The 19,913-nt window shown below is 44.2% G+C and overlaps 1 protein-coding gene across 4 annotated transcripts in view; it reads left to right on the top strand.

The window, feature by feature from the left end:
- The window catches only part of TBCCD1 (TBCC domain containing 1), a 146,146-nt gene that overhangs the window by 9,782 nt on the left and 116,451 nt on the right, over nt 1–19,913 (top strand). For all 4 annotated transcript variants that reach the window (XR_012244973.1, XR_012244972.1, XR_012244974.1 and 1 more), the window contains exons 2-3: nt 10,656–10,808; nt 18,629–18,995. Coding sequence is in view for 1 of the 4 variants with exons in the window: in XM_073633129.1 (XP_073489230.1) it covers nt 10,656–10,808; nt 18,629–18,995 (520 nt within the window). In the remaining 3 variants the exon portion in view is untranslated. The remainder of the gene's footprint in view (nt 1–10,655; nt 10,809–18,628; nt 18,996–19,913) is intronic.

The following is a 19,913-nucleotide window of genomic DNA, read 5'->3' as shown; positions in this document are numbered from 1 at the left end:
TCTACAAACTGAGGATCAAGGGGAAGGGTGGGGACTTAAAACAGCTGTCGATTGATTGTGTTTCCTGTAGGGAGGAGCCTCTCATCTCTCAGGTGTGCCGTCCTGGAAGATATCCTAGAAAAACAGTTATCGGTAAGTAACTGTCAATTTTCTCTCACATGGCATGTGTATACCACAAATGACACCCCAAAATACATTCTGCTACTCCTCCTGAGTATTATGATACCACATGTGTGTGACTTTTTCACTGCCTGGCCACATACAGAGGCCCAACATGCATGGAGCTCCATCAGGTGTTCTAGGAGCATAAATTACACATCACATTTCTCAACCACCTATTACACTTTTGAAGGCCCTGGAGCACCGGGACAATGGAAACACCCACAATATGACCCCATTTTGGAAAGCTTACACCCCAACGTATAATCTATGAGGCATAATGAGTCTTTTGAATGGTTTATTTTTTTCCAGAAGTTTTTGGAAAATCGGAAAATGTGGAAAAAAAAAATGAAAACACTTTTTTTTTTTTTTTACACAAAGTTGTCAGTTTATAAGATATTTCCAACACATAGCATTTAGATAGCAAAAATGACACCCCAAAATACGTTCTGCTACTCCTCCTGAGTATTACGATACCACATGTGTGGGACTTTTTCACTGCCTGTCCACATACAGAGGCCCAACATGCATGGAGCACCATCAGGTGTTCTAGGAGCATAAATTACACATCACATTTCTCAACCACCTATTACACTTTTGAAGGCCCTGGAGCACCGGGACAATGGAAACACCCACAAAATGACCCCATTTTGGAAAGCTAACACCCCAACGTATAATCTATGAGGCATAATGAGTCTTTCTCTAGTCATCTTCCAGGACGGCATAACCTGAGAGATGACTGGTCCACCTGACAGGAAACACAATCAACATACAAGGTAAAAAGGCCCCTCCCTTCCCCCTGCACCTCAGTTCTTGATTGTGTTTCCCGGCAGCGAAACGTTTGTTGTTTTTTCTCAGACCTGAAGCTAGGAGCGGATGGTCCCCCCCTGAGGGCTGGACGCCAAAGCCGGGGAGGGTGGTGGGTCCAGCCATGGCCCTGTCCTTCTCAGGGGGTCCCCCCAATGGCCGGGGGAGAGAGTCTTCCCCGGCAAGGAGCCTCCGGGGTACAGAGGGGTAGCCCGGAACTCCTGTGAGCACATACCTCATGCTTTTTCCTTCCACCCAGTCAGGTACGGAGTTGATGAAGGAACTGGAGCTCAGGCTGGTGTCTAGGCCACAAAGGGGGTAGAGGACGCCAGCCAGGTCGGTACCTTGGTGCCTTGTAGGGCTGGTGGAGGTCCTGGACTTCATAGGGAATGCTGAAGCTCCTGTGTATGGAGCAGGCTTCCCAGGGTGGAGTAAGATGGCGGCATTTCTGGTTCCGGGCGCTGTAACTTCCGACTTCCGGTCTATGCCAAAATGGCGGATTCAGACACTAGAGGCCAAAATCCTCCCTCAGACAGCGGCTCTCCAACAAAATGGCGCCGATCATCTGTGTATAGGAGAAGACACTCAGCGCTCCAGGGAAAAGCTGGAGGCCTCACGATACTCCTCTCTTGAGGTCGGAAAACCTCACAAAGCAGCAGATATGGATGGAGAGGAGGTAACAGCTGCAACCTTAGCCCAGGAAGAGGCCAGTGGTGGTGAGTCCTCTTCCGTTTTTTGTGGTGAAGTAAGAGGGGTCTTACCTACACCATAGGGGGAGGAGTGAGAGAGGGAGACACAGACAGAAAGTCTTAGGAAACTGGTTAAAGTTTGGACTTTGTCTTTTTTGTCTCCCTAGATCCTGGCAGCTCTGCTCAAGGGGCTCAAAAGATGAAGGGCAAAAATCCCCCTCCTCCCAGGTCAAAAAGATGTGGGAATTGTAATGATAAGCTCCCACAGGACCATGGGAAACCTTTTTGCTATAGGTGTATACAAAAACTGTCTAGTAAGGAAACCTCACAGGTTATGAGGGACTTCCTTGCGGTACAGTCGGAGATGCTTTCTACCCTCCAGTCTATTAAGACTGCTATAGCACCTAAAGCGGAGGATAGAGAAATCCTGTCCTCTAGAGAAGGCACTTCCTCTCAGGAAGGTTTTTCAGACAGGGGTCAGAAAACCTTGCAAGGACCCCCTTCCTCTGTCACTTCAGGAGTTGAGGAGTTTGAGGACCCAGAGCAGGACTCATTAGAGGAAGGTGTAGACAGACGCTGACAGCCAGGATAGTGACAGTCCTAGAGCTAGTAGCCACCTCTTTCCCGTGGAAGACATGGGGCAGTTACTTAGGGCGATCTATGCCTCTGAGGATATCCCAGAACCTCCGGTTCAGGCGTCGACCCGGGACAAGATGTACAGGGGTTTGGGAAAGCCTCAGTCCAGGGTGTTCCCAGTTCATCAGGCTCTAAAGGAGGTGATTTTGAGAGAGTGGAAAGACCCGGAAAGAAAGGTTCTTAGACTCAAAACTTGGAAGAGAAGGTTTCCTTTTGGGGAGGAAGAAGAGCAGAAATTCTTTAAAACCCCTAAGTTAGACGCAGCCCTGTCGCAGGTTTCTAAAAAATCTGACTTGTCTTTTGAGGATTCAGGGAACCTAAAAGACCAAATGGACAGAAGGGCGGAGGCGCTTTTGCGCAGAGCATGGGATTCCAATGTGGCTGCCATGGCTCCTGCTTTGGCATCAGCATGCGTGGCAAGAAACGTGGACGCATGGTTAGGCAGACTTTCTAACCATGTTTCTAAAGGCAGTGATTCCAAAGAAATCACAGACTCCTTAGAAATAATAGGTAAGGCTGTGGCATATTTGGCAGATACGGCTGTGGAGTCTGTCAGGAACACAGCCAAATCTGCAGCCCTCCTTAACTCCGCAAGAAGGGCAGTCTGGGTCAAATCATGGGAAGAGGACCATATGTCTAGATCAAGGCTATGTGGTTTGCCCTTTGAAGGTTCACAACTCTTTGGACCTGGCCTGGATCAGGTGCGGTCAAGGTCAGCAGAAAAGGGAAAAAAGTTCCCGGTCAAAGCTAAAGGAGCAAGGGTCAAGGGTCAATTCAAAGGAAAAAAGGATGTGAATAGGAGGTGGGGAAAGGGAAAGAGCGCACAAAAAGGTAGTCTGCTCTTTTCTGGACCTAAAGACGCCACCAAGCAGTCTAAGTGACGCCAGCATCAGGGTAGGGGGGAGATTATCCCACTTTGTCCCTCAGTGGAAGAGAATCTCCGAAAGCCGCTATATCTTGCAGATTGTAACAGGGATATCGTTTGGAGCTTCTCTCCCCTCCCCCTCAAAACTTTTTTCTGACCCGTCTCCCCAAGGAAACTTCAAAAGCTGCAGGGCTGTTGGACAGCTTGCAGGGATTGGTGTTCCAGGAGGTGATCATCCCCGTTCCACCGGAAGAGCTTTACCAAGGGTTTTACTCCCATGTATTTGTCGTTCAAAAACCGTCAGGGAAATTTCGCCTGATATTAAATCTCAGGAAGTTGAACAGGTTTTTGTGACAAAAGAGCTTCCGGATGGAGAGTATATACACGGTGCGCAGGCATCTATTAAGGGGTGCGTTCTTAGCCACGATAGATCTAAGGGATGCTTACCTTCATATCCCGATCACCAGGGAACACCAGTCCCTGCTGAGATTCGCAGTCCTTACGAGCGAAGGGATTCAGCATTGGCAATTCCGAGCTCTTCCCTTTTGGATTAGCTGCAAGCCCAAGGATCTTCACAAAGGTCCTGGCGGAGGTTGTAGCTTACCTACACCTACAGGGGGTGTCCCTTATACCCTACCTAGACGACCTTTTGGTATACGGGCAATCCCTAGAGCAGGTGGCGATAGACGTAGGCAGAGTGATTTTCACTCTGGAGTCCTTGGGCTGGATAGTAAACAGAGAGAAATCTTCTCTGGCACCGTCCCAAATAAAAGTGTTCCTGGGATATCTGGTGGATACAGAGGTTCAGAAACTGTTTCTTCCAGAGGAAAAACGATTAAAGGTGGTTACAGCAGTATCCTCTTTAAAAGAAACCAGGGAGTGCTCTCGCAGGCATATCATGAGGGTCCAAGGTCTAATGACCTCGTGTATTCCAGCGGTTCCTTGGGCTCAGCTCCACTCCAGGGAGCTGCAGTTCTTCCTTTTGTCCTCCTGGGACAAAAGGAGAGAGTCATTGGATGCAAGGGTGTCTATTCCAACAAGAGTAAGGACCTCCCTAGATTGGTGGCTGGATCAGGACAAGCTCAGGGTGGGCTTACCCTGGGACCAGTGGAATCCCACAAGAATCACTACCGATGCAAGCGCTTGGGGTTGGGGCGCTCACCTGGGGGACATCCAGGCACAGGGGGCCTGGACGCCTTCTCAGGCAGGGGCATCCTCCAACCACAGAGAACTCTTGGCGGTGGGCCAGGCGTTAGTATCCTTTGGAGACAGGATTCAGGGCTTAGAGATCCAAGTCCTGTCGGACAATGTGACAACGGTCTCTTACCTGAATCGTCAGGGGGGCACCAGATCCAGGAAACTACTGAGTCTAGTCCTGAACATCTTAAACTGGGCCGAAGAGAATCTTCAGTCCATATCGGCGGTTCACATAAGAGGAACCGCCAATGTGGTGGCAGACTTCTTAAGCCGGCAACCCATCCTTCAAGGGGAATGGGAGTTAAATCAGGAGGTCTTTCTCCAGATAAATCAGATGTTCGGGACTCCGGATTTAGATCTTTTTGCCCACAGAGGGAACAAAAAAGTGGATCGTTTTTTCTCTCTCAACAGAGAAGGGGGATCCCAGGGAGTGGACGCTCTGTCTCAGGACTGGGACTTCCATCTAGCATACGCTTTTCCCCCACTGGTCTTAATACCACGGGTCTTACAAAAATTGGCCCGCTCAGATTGCGGACTGATCCTTATAGCCCCATGGTGGCCAAAAAGGACCTGGTTTGCCACTCTGAAAAAGTGGTCAATTTCTCCTCCGCTCCGTCTTCCAATCAGACGAGATCTTCTCCTACAGGGGCCAGTCCTCCACCCCGACCCGGGATTCCTCAAACTGACGTCATGGTTCTTGAGGAGGAGATCCTTAGGGGTAAGGGGTGCTCTGATAGGGTAATTGAGACCCTCTTGTGCAGCAGGAAGCTGGTCACCAGGAGGATCTACTCCAAGGTGTGGAATTGCTTCTCACAGTGGTGCCGTGATAAGGAGGTGTCTTACCCTTCAGTACCAGTGGTACTGGAATTTTTGCAAGCAGGGGTGGATCAGGGGATTTCCCCGAACACCTTGAGAATACAGATAGCAGCGTTCTCTGTATTTTTGGATCAGAGGCTCGCACTAGAACCTCTGATTAAGAGATTTCTTCTGGCAAGGGAGAGGGTAACCCCTGTCAGAATTAATGTATTTCCTCCATGGAATTTATCTCTGGTTTTGGAGGCGCTGACGAAAGTGCCCTTCGAACCAGCGCAAGAGATTTCAGTTAAGTTTTTGACTCTTAAGTTAGCGTTTCTGTTGGCCATAACCACGGCCAGAAGGGTGAGCGACCTACAGGCCCTGTCAGTTAAGGAGCCTTTTCTGTTGATTCTGGAGGATAGAGTGGTTCTTAGACAGGACCCACTATATCTTCCCAAGGTCGCATCTAAGTTTAATAGATCTCAGGAGATCACTTTACCCTCCTTCTGTGATAATCCTAAAAATGAGAAGGAGAGGAAATTTAATTTATTAGATGTCAGGAAATGTTTATTGACATATCTAGATAGAGTAAAGGACTACAGAAAGTCGAATCATCTTTTAGTTTTATTTAGCGGCCCTAGAAAGGGAGGGCAGGCATCTAAATCTACTGTGGCTAGGTGGATTAGGCAGACAATAACATTGGCCTATGAGCAGACCGGTTCCCCAGTACCAGGGAACCTTAAGGCCCACTCAACAAGATCCTTGGCGGCCTCTTGGGCAGAGAGAGCTGGGGCCTTGATAGAACTGGTCTGTCGCACAGCCACTTGGGCGAAGCAGGATACCTTTTTGAAACACTATAGAGTGGAACTGCTGTCGCCCCAGGATCTGACATTTGGAAGGAAGGTGCTACAAGCGGTGGTCCCGCTCTGAGGTAGGCCTTGAACTCCTTGTCCATCCTCTCAGGTTATGCCGCCCTGGAAGATGACTAGAGAAAATTGACAGTTACTTACCGATAACTGTTTTTCTAGGATATCTTCCAGGATGGCAGGCCTACTTCCCACCCATGTTTTAATATAAGTACTACGGGAAGAGTTTCTCTCTGTCACCCGGATAACCTATTACCTTGGGAGAACTGAGGTGCGGGGGGAAGGGAGGGGCCTTTTAACCTTGTATGTTGTTTGTGTTTCCTGTCAGGTGGACCAGTCATCTCTTAGGTTATGCCGTCCTGGAAGATATCCTAGAAAAACAGTTATCGGTAAGTAACTGTCAATTTTTGAACGGTTCATTTTTTTCCAGTTTTTGAAAAATGTGGAAAAAAAATGAAAACTAATTTTTTTTTTTTTTTTTTTTTTTTTACACAAAGTTGTCCGTTTATAAGATATTTCCAACACATAGCATTTGGATAGCAAAAATGACACCCCAAAATACATTCTGCTACTCCTCCTGAGTATGGCCATACCACATGTGTGAGACTTCTACACAGCCTGGCCACATACAGAGATCCAACATGCAAGGAACACCATCAGGTGTTCCAGGGACACATAGCATGCACATACCACTTCACTGCCAAAATCTCGTTGTTTCGTAGACTTGCCGTTTCTCCTTTTCTCAATTTCTTATTGACCAGACTTTGAGGAAAGCCCTTACGGTTCTTTTTTACGGTACCACATGCAGGCGTCTTCTTCCGATGAAGGTTGTGGAACAGGGGCAGAGATGTGTAGAAGTTTACATACAGGTGGTAGCCTTTCTCCAGTAGGGGGTATGTGAGGTCCCAAACAATTTTCCCGCTTGATCCCAAGTAGTCTGGGCAATTAGGGGGTTGCAGCTGGGTTTCCTTCCCTTCGTACACTTTGAAGGCATACAAGTAACCTGTGACTCGGTCACATAATTTGTATACCTTCACCCCATAGCGGGCCCTTTTACTGGGAATATATTGTTTTATTTTAAGCCTGCCACTAAACCTAACAAGGGACTCATCCATACATATGTTTTGATCCGGGGTAAACAGCAGGGGGAATAGTGCAGAAAAATAATTTTAAAAGTGGCCGAATTTTGAAAAGTCTCATAGTTTGGGTCATTTCGGGGAGGGCACTGGGTATTGTCATTGAAATGAAGAAACCTCAATATCATGAGGTATCTGTTTCTGGGCATTACCTTGAAGAATACTGGCATGTGGTGGATGGGGTGGGTTGACCAATAGGACATCAAAGTGTTTTTTTTTTGTGAGTCCCATATTAAATGTGAGCCCTAAAAAAACCTTCAACTCCTCCACCGTTGGGTCTCTCCACTCATAGGGACGGGCATAGTAGGACGTTGGATTATTCAAAATAAATTGCTGTGCATAAAGGTTGCACTGGGCCAAAATATTTGACAGCATGTCCTCGGTAAAAATTAAATTAAAAAAATCTATTGGGGAAAAATTCTCCGTGTTCATCTGGACTCCTGGCTGGGCAGTGAAAGGGGGAATGTTGGCTTCTCCTGAATTAGGAGGAAGCCACAAGGGGTTCTGCAGGGCATAGGGAAGGCTGGCATGGGTCCTTGGCCTTCCTTGCCGAGGCTGGTGGATGGCACTGTGGTGCTGGTGGATGGCACTGCCTCCTCACCAGAACGCCTTCGTTTGGCGGGCCGAATATCTTCCTCCTCTGAGTCACTCAGTGTTCCACTACTGAGGACTGGCTCATAATTTATGTCCGACTCAGAATCGGAGTCGGAAAGGGAATCCGAAAAAGAGCTCCCCATTGCTCTCGTCGGCCTGGGACAGTATTTGGTATGCCTCCTCGGCGGAAAAGCTTCTTTTGGACATGGTTGCTAAGCCTGCACTGATGAGGGGGCACTGAGGTGGCACAGATGTGCACTGATGAGGTGGAACAGATGTGCAGATGTGCACTGATGAGGTGGCACAGCTGGGCACTGATGGGGCGGCACAGATGGAGCAGCACAGGTGGGCACTGATTGGCACAGGTGGGCACTGATGAGGTGGCACAGGTGGGCACTGATTGTGACGATGTGCAGCTTGACACTGGGCACCGCTGGGCAGACAGGTGGGCACCGATTGGCACAGGTGGGCACCGTACTGATGGGCACTATACTGATGGGCACTGTAGGCACTGTATAAGCGTTTTTAAAAACTCACAGATCGCTGACAGAAGCTCTCTCTCCTCACACGCTGTCTCTGTGTGAGGAGAGAGAGCCGGCAATGAGCGATGATCTCAAATGTTTACATTTGAGATCATCGCTCATTGGCCATGGCGATCGCGCTGTAAATGGCCGCTGTGATTGGCCATTTACAGCGATCTGTGATTGGCTGTGTCCAAGGGACACGGCCAACACAGAATTTCTCCGTTGCGTGCTTCGGAGCACGCACGGGGAGCGAGGAAAGGGGAGGCCGTCATTCGGCTACGGCCGGATGTCAGGTGGTTAAAAGATGTCAGCTAGATGTAGCTTCAGGTGACAGAGGCACTCAGGAAGGACAAATGGCAGGCAGGATGGCGAGGCTGGTGCAAAAGAGGGTTAGGAAGGGAAGGTTGAGCAGGCAGATACTGTTGCAGTCTAAAGCTGGCCATACACTAGTTGAATTGAACATTTTTGTTTAAAGATTGCAAGCAATGCAATTGTGTGTGTGAATATATTTTTAGCAAACCTTGCGCTAGATGAATCTATTCAGACTGCTGTACTTTTCTCAACCCTGAATACAGGATAAAACACCAAAAATATATAAAAAAGAAAAAATTGCGCTATCTGATGAAAAACTGCATATCCTAGTGTTGAAATTTTTATTTTTTTTTAATAGTTCCCCGTTTATATAACAGTAAGCTCCCCAGTGCATGTCATTTCTAAAAATATCCTGTATAATAGCTTACTTCAGAGCGCTGTTCAGTGCTGCTTAGCTGACAGTGCGTCGGTCTCCTGTCCTTGTCTGATAGCTGCAGGGGGAGGTGCTGGGAAACCCCCGTTGACATCAGCCGAGGAGCGGAGGAAACCGGGCAGTCACATGAGCGCTCTGAAGTAAGCTATTATACCGCATAATTTAAGAAATGACTTGCACCAGGGAGCTTACTATTATATATCCGAGGGAACTATATAAAATTAAAACTGTTTTTTTAGAGCAGGCATTGAGGATCAGGGAGGGAGCACACAAGAGACAGAGCAGGCTGCAGATGACGGAGACGCATACTGACTCCCGTGTCAGGGCTGATATATGGGAGTCAGCACAAGTGGGGTAGAAACTGGCAGGATCAGCTAGGAATTTCAAGTGATACATGGGGCCAAATAACACTGCAAAGGCACTGTGCTGTATAACATCTGTTAAGAGAACAGGATTTTTTTTTTTTTGGGTTAACAAACCCTTAAGTGATCCTCATTACTAATCTAATTCTTCAAACGCAACCACAAAACTTAAAATGTGCAAAACAAAAGCGGAGATTTACTAAAACTGGTGCACTCGAATCTGGTGCAGCTGTGCATGGTAGCCAATCAGTCCAATTAAGCTTTGGCAATAAAACCTGGAAGCTGGTTTCTATGCAGAGCTGCAGCAGATTTAGCACACTCCTGTTTTAGTAAATAACCCCCAAAATCTCTTTGTACACATACACCATACATATAATTATAAATTCCAGTCCACCCACATGTGAATAAATATCACGTGATCCATTTATAAGCTAGTTCTGAGGACAAGTATAGGGGCACTTCTCCCAATGATAAACTCAAGGTGCTTCACTGCTCCAAAGTGCTGTAAGGTATTTTATCTACCCTCTTACCAGATTGCAGTGATCGCCATATTATAAGAGATCAAACAAGCCTTGGGATTGAATATATCCATCAGTGAGTAATCTTGCCTTCAAGCGATGCCGGTCCTAATATCTCCATGCACAGTGATCAGCATCCCCACACATTGAAATCTTGACTCTCTGGAAGCTGCCAATCGGCCCTCCCGCTCTCAGGCAGTGGCAAAGTATTATGCATGGAAAAGAAGGCTTATTATGTAACATTGACAAGTCTTCTAACAAAATTTCCCCAACACTGCAGTCACATTCACCAAACAGCGTTTTTCTCCAACACAGAAGTGGCGCATTTGTGGAAAAAAACATGCGCACAGGTAAACCTTGATGCTTAAGTGAATTATGACTACAAGTATAGCAATGTACAGCCACCCATTGACTTGTATTGACAGCTCCCTAGGTGCAGGAAAGCATAAGGGATCATATACTAGTAGACTTACAGCATGTAAACGTGTGTGTGTGTGTGTGTGTGTGTGTGTGTGTGTGTGACCCTAGGCTGGCCATGCATTATACGATTTTCTTGTACAATTTTCTGTTAGATTTACCAAAATCAATTAATATGAGGTCAAACCTAAACAGGCCCAAGCACTACATAGTTGAAGGTAAATCTAAAGGAAATTAAATAATGTATGACCAGCTTTAGTATAGGAAATTGTTAGTGGATTGCATACAGAAGATTCAAACATCTGTTATATGTTTAATAAACACGGCCATTCTTTTTCCCCACAGCTGTCAGTGGACACCCTGACTTTCCTTCTGTTTCTCTATATTCAGCAAATAAATAAGGTTTCTTTACGAACTTCTCTGATTGGTGAAGAGTGGCCAAGCCCTAGAGCTAGATCTCCTAGTCCTGACTTAGCTGGGCAGTCTAACTTTCATAAGGTAAGTTCTTAGTGTTTTGTTACCCCAACATTTCATATTCCTGACATGTGCCTGCTGTGTCATGTACTTGTAAGAAAGTATCCTGTTCTTGTATTTTTTTTCCTTTGTGTGAAATCCCTGGTGTTCCTGCCAGTCCCTCTGCTTTCCTATTAAAAACTGACCACACTAAGCAGGAGAACACACACCGTGGTCAGTTTTCTAGCCATGCTGGGAGCTCAGTGTACTCTTCCCCCAATGATCAGACCTTTCCTGGGAAGCTCTGTGTGTTGCTGCTGCTTCTTCCCCTTCCACCAGCTCTTATGCAGCTGAGAACAGAGGCATGGTGATCACTTATTAAAAAAAAAAACAAAAGAGAAAAATGTCATGTTTTACAAACAGTAATGGACATTCTGCACTTGAATGACTTGAACTGTTATAATATACATGGTACTTCTTTAGTCTTTTCTGCTTAAAGCCCAAGCGTAGTCACAAAATGTAAAAAAACAGTATAAGGGATATTACTGACAGCCAATGAGATGTGTCCCCTGTGCTGCTGGCTGCAGATCTAGTTGAAATATTTTGTCCTCCAGAAGATTATGGTGGAGGGGTTTAATAGAGCCAAAAGACCTGTTGTGCACTCATCAGGAGAGCAGACTATGCCCAACTCTTCCTATTAATAGAAGCTGTACTGTAGCATTATATACCATATTCTCTGCATGAAATTAATGATATATGAAAAGGTTAGGCTGACCTTCCATTTATCCACCTGTCCTCCATTCTTAGATTAGATTTTGTTTTATTCATGGAAGCTATAGTACAGCATATATGAATTTAGGAAGGGGTAGAAAGGGTGGGCATAGTAGGCACTCCTGATCTGATGAGTCCATATGACAGGTCCCTTGGATCTATTAAACCCCTGCCACACTGGATAACTGCAGTTGTAGAGGGGACCGTAGATTTTAACTAAATACAAAGACTAGCATAATGGACTGGTTTTAAAGGAAATAATTGGTACTTTTTTATAGCCTCTCTTCTGCAAACTGTAAAATCCTACTAGTGCTCTTAGTTTATGAGGGGGTGGGGAACTGTTTGCCACAGTTTCCCTGTCTGTACTGGCAGATATCTCATCAGTTGTAAATTTAGATTTGAACACTTCCTCGTTTAACTTTTGCCACATTTTGCTGGTTGGAAGCTGAAGAGTGGGAAATTTTAGTGTTGAGTGAAAATGTTTTGCTTTTGACTGCTGGTGATTGCTGTGGTTGCAGTTTTAGTTTCTTTGGGGTCTTTACTAGCAGCTTTTTAAAAACTTTTTCTGTCGCTTTTTAACCAGTTGCCGACTGCCGCAGGCCGATATACGTCAGCACAATGGCAGCGGTGGGCAAATGGGCATACCTGTACATCCCCTTTTAAGAGCTGGGGATAGCAGGCGCGCCACGTACAGCGTGACCGTGCCAACAGACTCGACGTCCGCCCATCTCCCGGCGATCGTGTCACGAGCCTCAGAATGGGGAAGTGCCTATGTAAACAAGACACTTCCCCGTTCTGGCTTGTGTCATGACAGAGATCACTGCTCTCTGTTATAGTGAGCAGTGATCGCTGTCATGTGACTAGTATCACCCCCCCCACACACAGTTAGAATCACTCCCTAGGACACACTTAACCCCTTCATTGCTCCTTAGTGGTTAACCCCTTCACTGCCTGTGTCATTTACACAGTAATCAATGCATTTTTATAGCACTGATTGCTGTATAAATGACAATGGTCCCAAAATAGTGTCAAAATGTCCGATGTGTCCGCCATGTTGCAGTCCCGCTAAAAATCGCAGATCGCTGCCATTACTAATAATAAAAATGCCTTAAAACTATCCCCTATTTTGTAGTCTATAACTTTTGCACAAACCAATCAATAAACGCTTATTGCGATTTATTTATTTATTTTTTTACCAAAAATATGTAGAATACATATCGGCCTAAACTGAGGAAAAATTATTTTTTTTATATTTTTGGAAAATATTTATTATAGCAAAAAGTAAAAAATAATGCGTTTTTTATTGTCGCTCTTTTTTTGTTTTATAGCACAAAAAAGAAAAACCGCAGTGGTGATCAAATACCACCAAAAGAAATCTCTATTTGTGGGAAAAAAAAGGACGTCAATTTTGTTTGGGTGTAACGTCGCACGACCGCGATATTGTCAGTTAAAGCGACGCAGTACCGAATCGCAAAAAGTGCTCTGGTCAGGAAGGGGTAAAATCTTCCTGGGCTGAAGTGGTTAAATAGCAATCGGTTGAACCTAGATGAACTTGTCGTTTTTTTTGTTTTTTTTTAACCGGACTAGCTATGTAACAAAGGGTTAAACATTCAGATGCTGTGTTACACTTCATTGTATGTTAATGAGAACTGGATTTAGCCAGGCCTTGGCCTTTTTATTGGGGCAGGTCACAGTGAATATGTTGAGAAATTCTTGCCATCAGCCATGGCACCTTCTGCTAAGAGACATCTAAAAGTATTTTAAATATTAAAATATATATACTAAACACCTGCATTAAGTGAAAAAAAGTAATAAGTGACTATCCACTTGACAACAGATTATATATATTATGTTGCAAGTAGTATACTGGGGTTATAGTTTTTTTTTTTTTTTTTTTTTTTTTTTTTTTTTTTTTTTTTTTTTTTTTAGGAAAGCGAACCGAGCGGCTCATTAGCCACTGGATCGCGTGAATAAAAGTGCCCCCATCCCTCCATGCTCGCACACAGAAGGATACATAAGTCACACAAGCATATGTAAACAGCGTTCGCACCACACATGAATTATCGCAGCGAACATTGGAGCTTCTAGCTCTAGACCTCCTCTGTAACTCTAAACTGGTAGCCTGTAAAGTTGTTTAAAGTGTCGTCTATGGAGATTAGGTACTGTAGTCTGTCGCCATTCTACGAGCGTGCAGCATTTTAAAGCTTGACAAGTTGGGTATCTTTTTTTACTTGGCGTAACATAATCTTTCATATTCTACAAAACATTTTGGTATATATTGTGTGGTTTTTTTTTTTTTTTTCTTCTTCTAATTCATTTTTCCCCAAAAAATTGCATTTGAAAAACCGCTGCGCAAGTACCGTGTGACATAAATTGTAACGATCTCCATTTTATACCTTAGTGTCTCCGCAAAAAAAGTGGGTGTGTGTGTGTGTATATATGTATATAATATAATATAATATAATATAATATAATATAATTTTTTTTTTTTTTTTTTTTAATTCGGGCTGCACGATTTGGGCTAAAATAAATGAGAATCACATCACGATTCTCGTGGTGTAACATCTTTCACATTATACAAAAAAATTGGGCTAACTTTACTGGAATTCTCTGGGTGATAAAACTTGGCAGGCTGCCTGGATTTTTTTTTTTCCAGCTGTGAGAACTCTCCACACTTAGAATTGTGACATTCTGTTTTGAAGATCGGGAAGGGAAAAAGATTGCGATTTCGATTCTTAACGATTAATCGTGCAGCTCTACAATATATAATATTTGGGGGTTAGAAGTCATTTTCTATGAAAAATTAATGATTTAAACTTGTAAACAAAGTGCCAGAAAAGGCTTGGTCTTTAAGTGCTTAACTTCTTCAGATCCGTGCTATAGCCAAATGACAGCTACAGCGCGGACCTACTTTTCCGGGAGGCCATCAATAGATGTCCTCCCGTGCCCGAGCGGTTTGCGCGCCCCCCTGTGATCAGCGAGTCTATGAGACTCAGTTGATTGGAGTAAGGGGTCGGTCCTGACCCCTTACCACGTGATCAGCTGTCAGCCAATGACAGCTGATCATGTGATGTAAACAGAGCCGGTAATCAGCTATTTTTTTCTCCTCGCGCTGATAGCGTGAGGAGGAAAAAAAGCTGATCACCGGTAGCTGTCAGAGGGACATCTGTCCTGATCAAGGAGAGCTGCCGCCAGCTCATCTGTGCCACCTGCCAGTACCACCTACCAGTGCCCACAGTGCCACCCATCAGTGCTCACAGTGCCACCTATCAGTACATTGCTGCTGATCATTGTTACCTACCAGTGGCCATCAGTGCCGCCTTATCTGCGCCTATCAGTGCCCACCAGTCCAGCCTCATCAGCGCATATCAATGAAGGAGAAAAATTACCTGTTTGCAAAATTTTATCACAAGCTATGTAACATGATTTATTTTTTTTTTTTTCAAAATTTTCCATCTTTTTTTGTTTAGCAAAAAATAACCCCAGCTGTCATTAAATACCACCAAAAGAAAGCTCTATTTGTGTGAAAAAAAATTATAAAAATTTAATTTGGGTACAGTGTTGTATGACCGCGCAATTGTCATTCAAAGTGCATCAGCTGAAAGCTGAAAATTGGTCTGGGTAGGAGGGGGGTTTAAGTGCCCAGTAAACAAGTGGTTAAACTAAATTTCGAATTTCCTAGCTGTAGCTTAAAATGTGCTGAAAAAAAAGTGCAATTATATAGAGACAATTTAACCACCAAATGCTGTGCTACTGTATGATTACTATAAACATGCATACATATTTGATTTTAAAAAGTGCTGCACAATGATGGTCGTATTTTGGTTTGTCCATCCTTCATTTTGAGGTATTTAAAGTAGCTATTCTGAGCTTATGCTGGGTATAACATTGGCAGAGGGGAGAAGTGATACTGCATAAAGCGATATCAGACCCTTTTAGGGATAAATGGGTCATGGAGCACCTGTGAGTGTGTGATCCATGTGGGGAACTGTCTGCTCATCATCTTTATGAGAATACAAACGGATTGGTTTTGGAGCACTTCTACTATGAACTGTCAGACTTGGATTATAACAAATTGGATAGTCACTTAGGCACATACTGTTCTTTATTTTTTATTTCATAATTTTTTTTTTTTAATTTATGCTTTCGGAATAAATTGCTTATATGTACAGCCAAATATGTATACATGGTTTATAGTAATCATACAGTAGCATGACTTTTGGTGGTTAATATGAGTTTGTTTTTTTTTAACTTGCTGTGTGAATGGGAACACATAACAGAGGGTTTTCTCAAATTTGACTTCAAAAGTGGAGACACACTTTAGCCCTCGTTCACACTGAACACGGCTTTGAAATCGTGCAAGTTCATCTGAACGCGCACAATTTCAAAGCCGCATTTCAGTCCCACTTCAGGGGTGACTTGAAAGACATCTGTGCGGGTTCATGCACAAATGTCTAATGAAATTGCCCCCGAAGTTGCCAAAAGTAGTGCAGGAACTATTTTTGGAAATCGGTATGGCGCTGCAAGCTTGGCGAAATCGCATGTCAAATCGCGCTGATTTGAACGGGGGCTCAAAGTGTTAATGTTATGAAAATGTGCTTTCCACTTTACAATGATACCTCAGTTCACAAACTTAATTCGTGAAACGACTCCAGTCGTGAACTAAGGCAAATTTTCCCATAGGGTTCAATGTAAATCGGGTTAATCCGTTTTGAACTTTTTTTTTTTTTTTTTTTCCAACCGCAAAAATATGAAACGAAGTACAGTACAGTATGAAGAGAGAACACTAACCTTGCTTGAGACGACTTCTGGCGTGGAGGAAGGTGGGTGGGAGGCAGTTATTGTTTGGAGGGAGAGTCCCCCACCATAAGGACATTAGGGAGATCTCCTTCAGGGGTTTCCTCTCTTCTTTGTCTCTTAGCCGCAGGCTCAGACTTGGTGAAAAATCTGTCCAATGTCACTTGTCTTTTCCTGTGCTGCATAACCCTCTGGAAATGGAAGATCACATTGTCGTTCATCAGATTTAACACTGTACGTTAGTTATGTTGGGGTGGTGCTTCTCAAAAAAAATCATGGCACTCATTCCATTTTTCAATAATGGGTTTTAATGGCATCACTGCTAACCTCCTCCCTGTCTTCCTCTTCCTCAGTGGAATGCTCCTCCATAAGCGCCTTCTGCTGCTCACTGTGGAGTTCAGAAAGTTCTTCTGTGGTCAGCTCCTCCTTATGTTCCTCAACAAGCACCTCTATGTTTGCACTATCCACTTCCAGACCCATACTGTTGCCTATGGACACAATCTCCTCCACTACCTCTGCATCAGATCCTTCAAAGTCATGTTCAGCGACACATTCTGGTCACAGTTTCCTCCAGGCTGAGTGACATCTTCCCAGGCTTTGTCAAAGAGGTTAAAGCAGTGGAGAACATTGAAATGTATCTTCCAGACTCAAGGATGTCTCTTCAGTGACATTAAAATACCTAGTGAAGAGTGCCTTTTGTGTACAGCTTCTTGGAGTTGCAGATCACATGCTGGTCCATGGACTGCAGAAGGGTCATGTTGGGGAGGGGGGGACTTGACCTTTCATGAAGTCATACTCGCCGTCCATATCATTCACCAAGGCTGGAGAGTGTGACGGGGCATTGTCCATCAGAAGAAAGCACCTTTCAGGCAGTTTGTTAGATATTTTCTTACAGTGGGTGCGAACACCTCATGCAGCTATTCCATGAACAGTTGCCTTGTGACCCAAGATTTTTCATTGGCCGTCCACATGACAGGCAGTCTGGCCTTGTTCACATTCTGTTCCCTGTACAAGGGGTCTGGGAATGTTACACCAGTAGTGGCTTAATCTTCAGATCAGCGCTTGGCACACAGCAAAAGGGTCAATCTATCCTTCATGGACTTGTGCCCCGGCAGTGCCTTTTCCTCCTGCGTGATCTAGGTTCTTTTCTACGTCTTTTTCCAAACGAGCCCTGTTTTATCAGTTGAACACTTGTTGAGCAACGTATCCTTCTGTCTTCATGAATTCCGCAAATTCTTTCTTGTAGGCTTCTGCACCGGCCTTATGAGAACTGGAAGCCACACCATGTCTTGTCACACTGTGGATGCCACCTCTTTTGTGGAATTCTACAAACCGCCCTCTACTGGCTTTAATTTCTTAACTTGCTGCACTTAGGGTAGAGCGTTGTTTTTGTGGTAAATCATGGTGCAATTTCTTGGCTTTTTCACAGATCATAGCTTTACTAATGCTATCACAAGGCAGCTGTTTCTCATTCAACCACACTAACAAAAGTTTTTCCACCTCTTCCAGCACTTGCATCCTCTGCTTGGTTAACATTGTTACTCCCTTTGCCACATCAGCTCCTTTTGATGGCAGCTTTCTTCTTCAAAATAGTCAAGATTGTCGACTTTGCCATCTTGTACTCTGAGGCCAGATCAGTCGCACGAATACCACGGTCATGCTTTTCTATAATTTCCTTCTTCAGCTCAATTTTTATTTTCTTCACATCCTTATTCTTACAATTCCTGCGCTGCACTCTCTTGTCACCTTCGCTACCGCTCTGCACTTTGTCACCACCATGCTTGCTCTGAATTTTCTTTGGAGCCATACTGGATGTCCGGTACAGTATGTGCTAAAAAGCACACCAAAAAGCTTCTCAATACTGTAATTGTCTTCACAGTACACTTTCAGTGTCTCTCTGTGACCATGATCTCACCTACAGAAAGTTGCGACCATGTGTCAGAGCAGGAAAGATGGCTGTGGCTCGTGTTTGTGAACCGAAGTGGATTCCGCAAACCGAAGCAAATTTTTGTGAACTCTTCTGTTCGCGAACCGAGTTGTTTTTTGAACAGGAGCATTCGTGAACCGAGGTATCACTGTACTTTTACATTTCTGCTACTAAAAATTCTGGTGTTCATACAACAGGAATTCACTATTGAGGTTCTAATTTTATGTATTTGAATGCATTGTACACAGTTTATTGTGAATAATACTCATCATTACTAATAACAGCATTAGTATTGCTGATTTATAGTACTTTTAACTATAAAACAAATTATACATTAACCATATAACTGTCATTTGTCTGTTTTTCCTAGAACTGGGATGATTATAGCCAACATGCATTCATACAGAGCCATATGCCCTATCTTTTGGAGTTGCTTTTGGATCCAGATCAGCTTACTAAATCCTACCACTCAAGTGAATGCAGCCTGTTGTCCATTGGTGCAGCCAGAGCACTGGGCTTTCTCATTGAGGGAACAATGGATAAGAATAGGACTGTCCATCTTTTTTTTGATTTGGCTACATGGCAGCCTTTACATTCTAAAAGTGGTTACTCGAAAACAACCCAATCATTTTCACTGAGCAAGCTGCAGGCATGGATAAAGGATAGCCTCATGGTAAACCCATTTGGAATGTCAGCCTGTGTCAGGTCGGGTAAAACGTTAGCATGGGCAGAGCAAAGTAAGTGTTTAATATTTGTTGTATCTCAGCATGAATGAGCTATGAGAGTGGTGTGTTTCAGATAAAATGTCACGTCCTCTTTAGAAATCTTGGATGGAAAAGGATCTGGGGGTCCTAGTAGATCACACAGGCTGAGCAAAACGTACAATGGCAAGCTGCAGCAAGCAAGTTAGCAGACTATTATTTACTCCTAGAGCAAAAACTATAATTCTACCACTTTGCAACACTCTGGTTAGGCCATGTCTATGACTATGCCATCCATTTCTTGGCCACCAGTCCTCAGGAAGGATGCGCTGGAACTAGCGAGAGTCCATAGAAGGGCAAAAAAGCTAATAAGGGGGGCTGCAGGGCCTCAATTTTTTTTTTTTTTTTTTTTTTTTTTTTTTTAAATTCTCTTTATTAATTTTAATAGGTTTACAGAAACAGAACCTTGGGGCATTCCCCGGCTCAAAAAGTACCATGTAAATCGGTACCTAACAACAGGTTATCTGCCTATTACATTACTGTTTTCGACAGAAAAACAGATAAAATACAAAACAAATGCTAAAATACAAAACAAAAACTAGTTATTACTGCTCAACCACTCCAATTGGAGAGATTATGAAAGGAGAATGTGCAACTCGTCTTCGATGAAAGTGAGATTTCCCAGGAGGGGATTCTGGAACTAGACCTAGGACATTAAAGGTTCAACTATAGGGGTGTCACAAGGGACTTAGCAAGTGTTAGCACAGAAGGGGGAGCTAAAGGGTGTCAGATATACCGTCTATTCTTGAGCGGCATTAGTGGAGGTAGAGTCAAGCCATAGTTTCCATATTTTGTCAAACTTAGCAATACACCCACGGGAGAGGTATGTGGCTTTATATAATGGTATTGTAGAATTGACCAGGGCTTTCCAAGAGGTCAGAGAGGGCGCATCGG

The sequence above is a fragment of the Aquarana catesbeiana genome, linkage group LG06, assembly GCF_042186555.1.
Source record: "Aquarana catesbeiana isolate 2022-GZ linkage group LG06, ASM4218655v1, whole genome shotgun sequence".
NCBI lineage: Eukaryota > Metazoa > Chordata > Amphibia > Anura > Ranidae > Aquarana > Aquarana catesbeiana.
The sequence above is the reverse complement of the archived record's forward strand: the minus strand, read 5'-3'. Positions and strand labels throughout refer to the sequence as shown.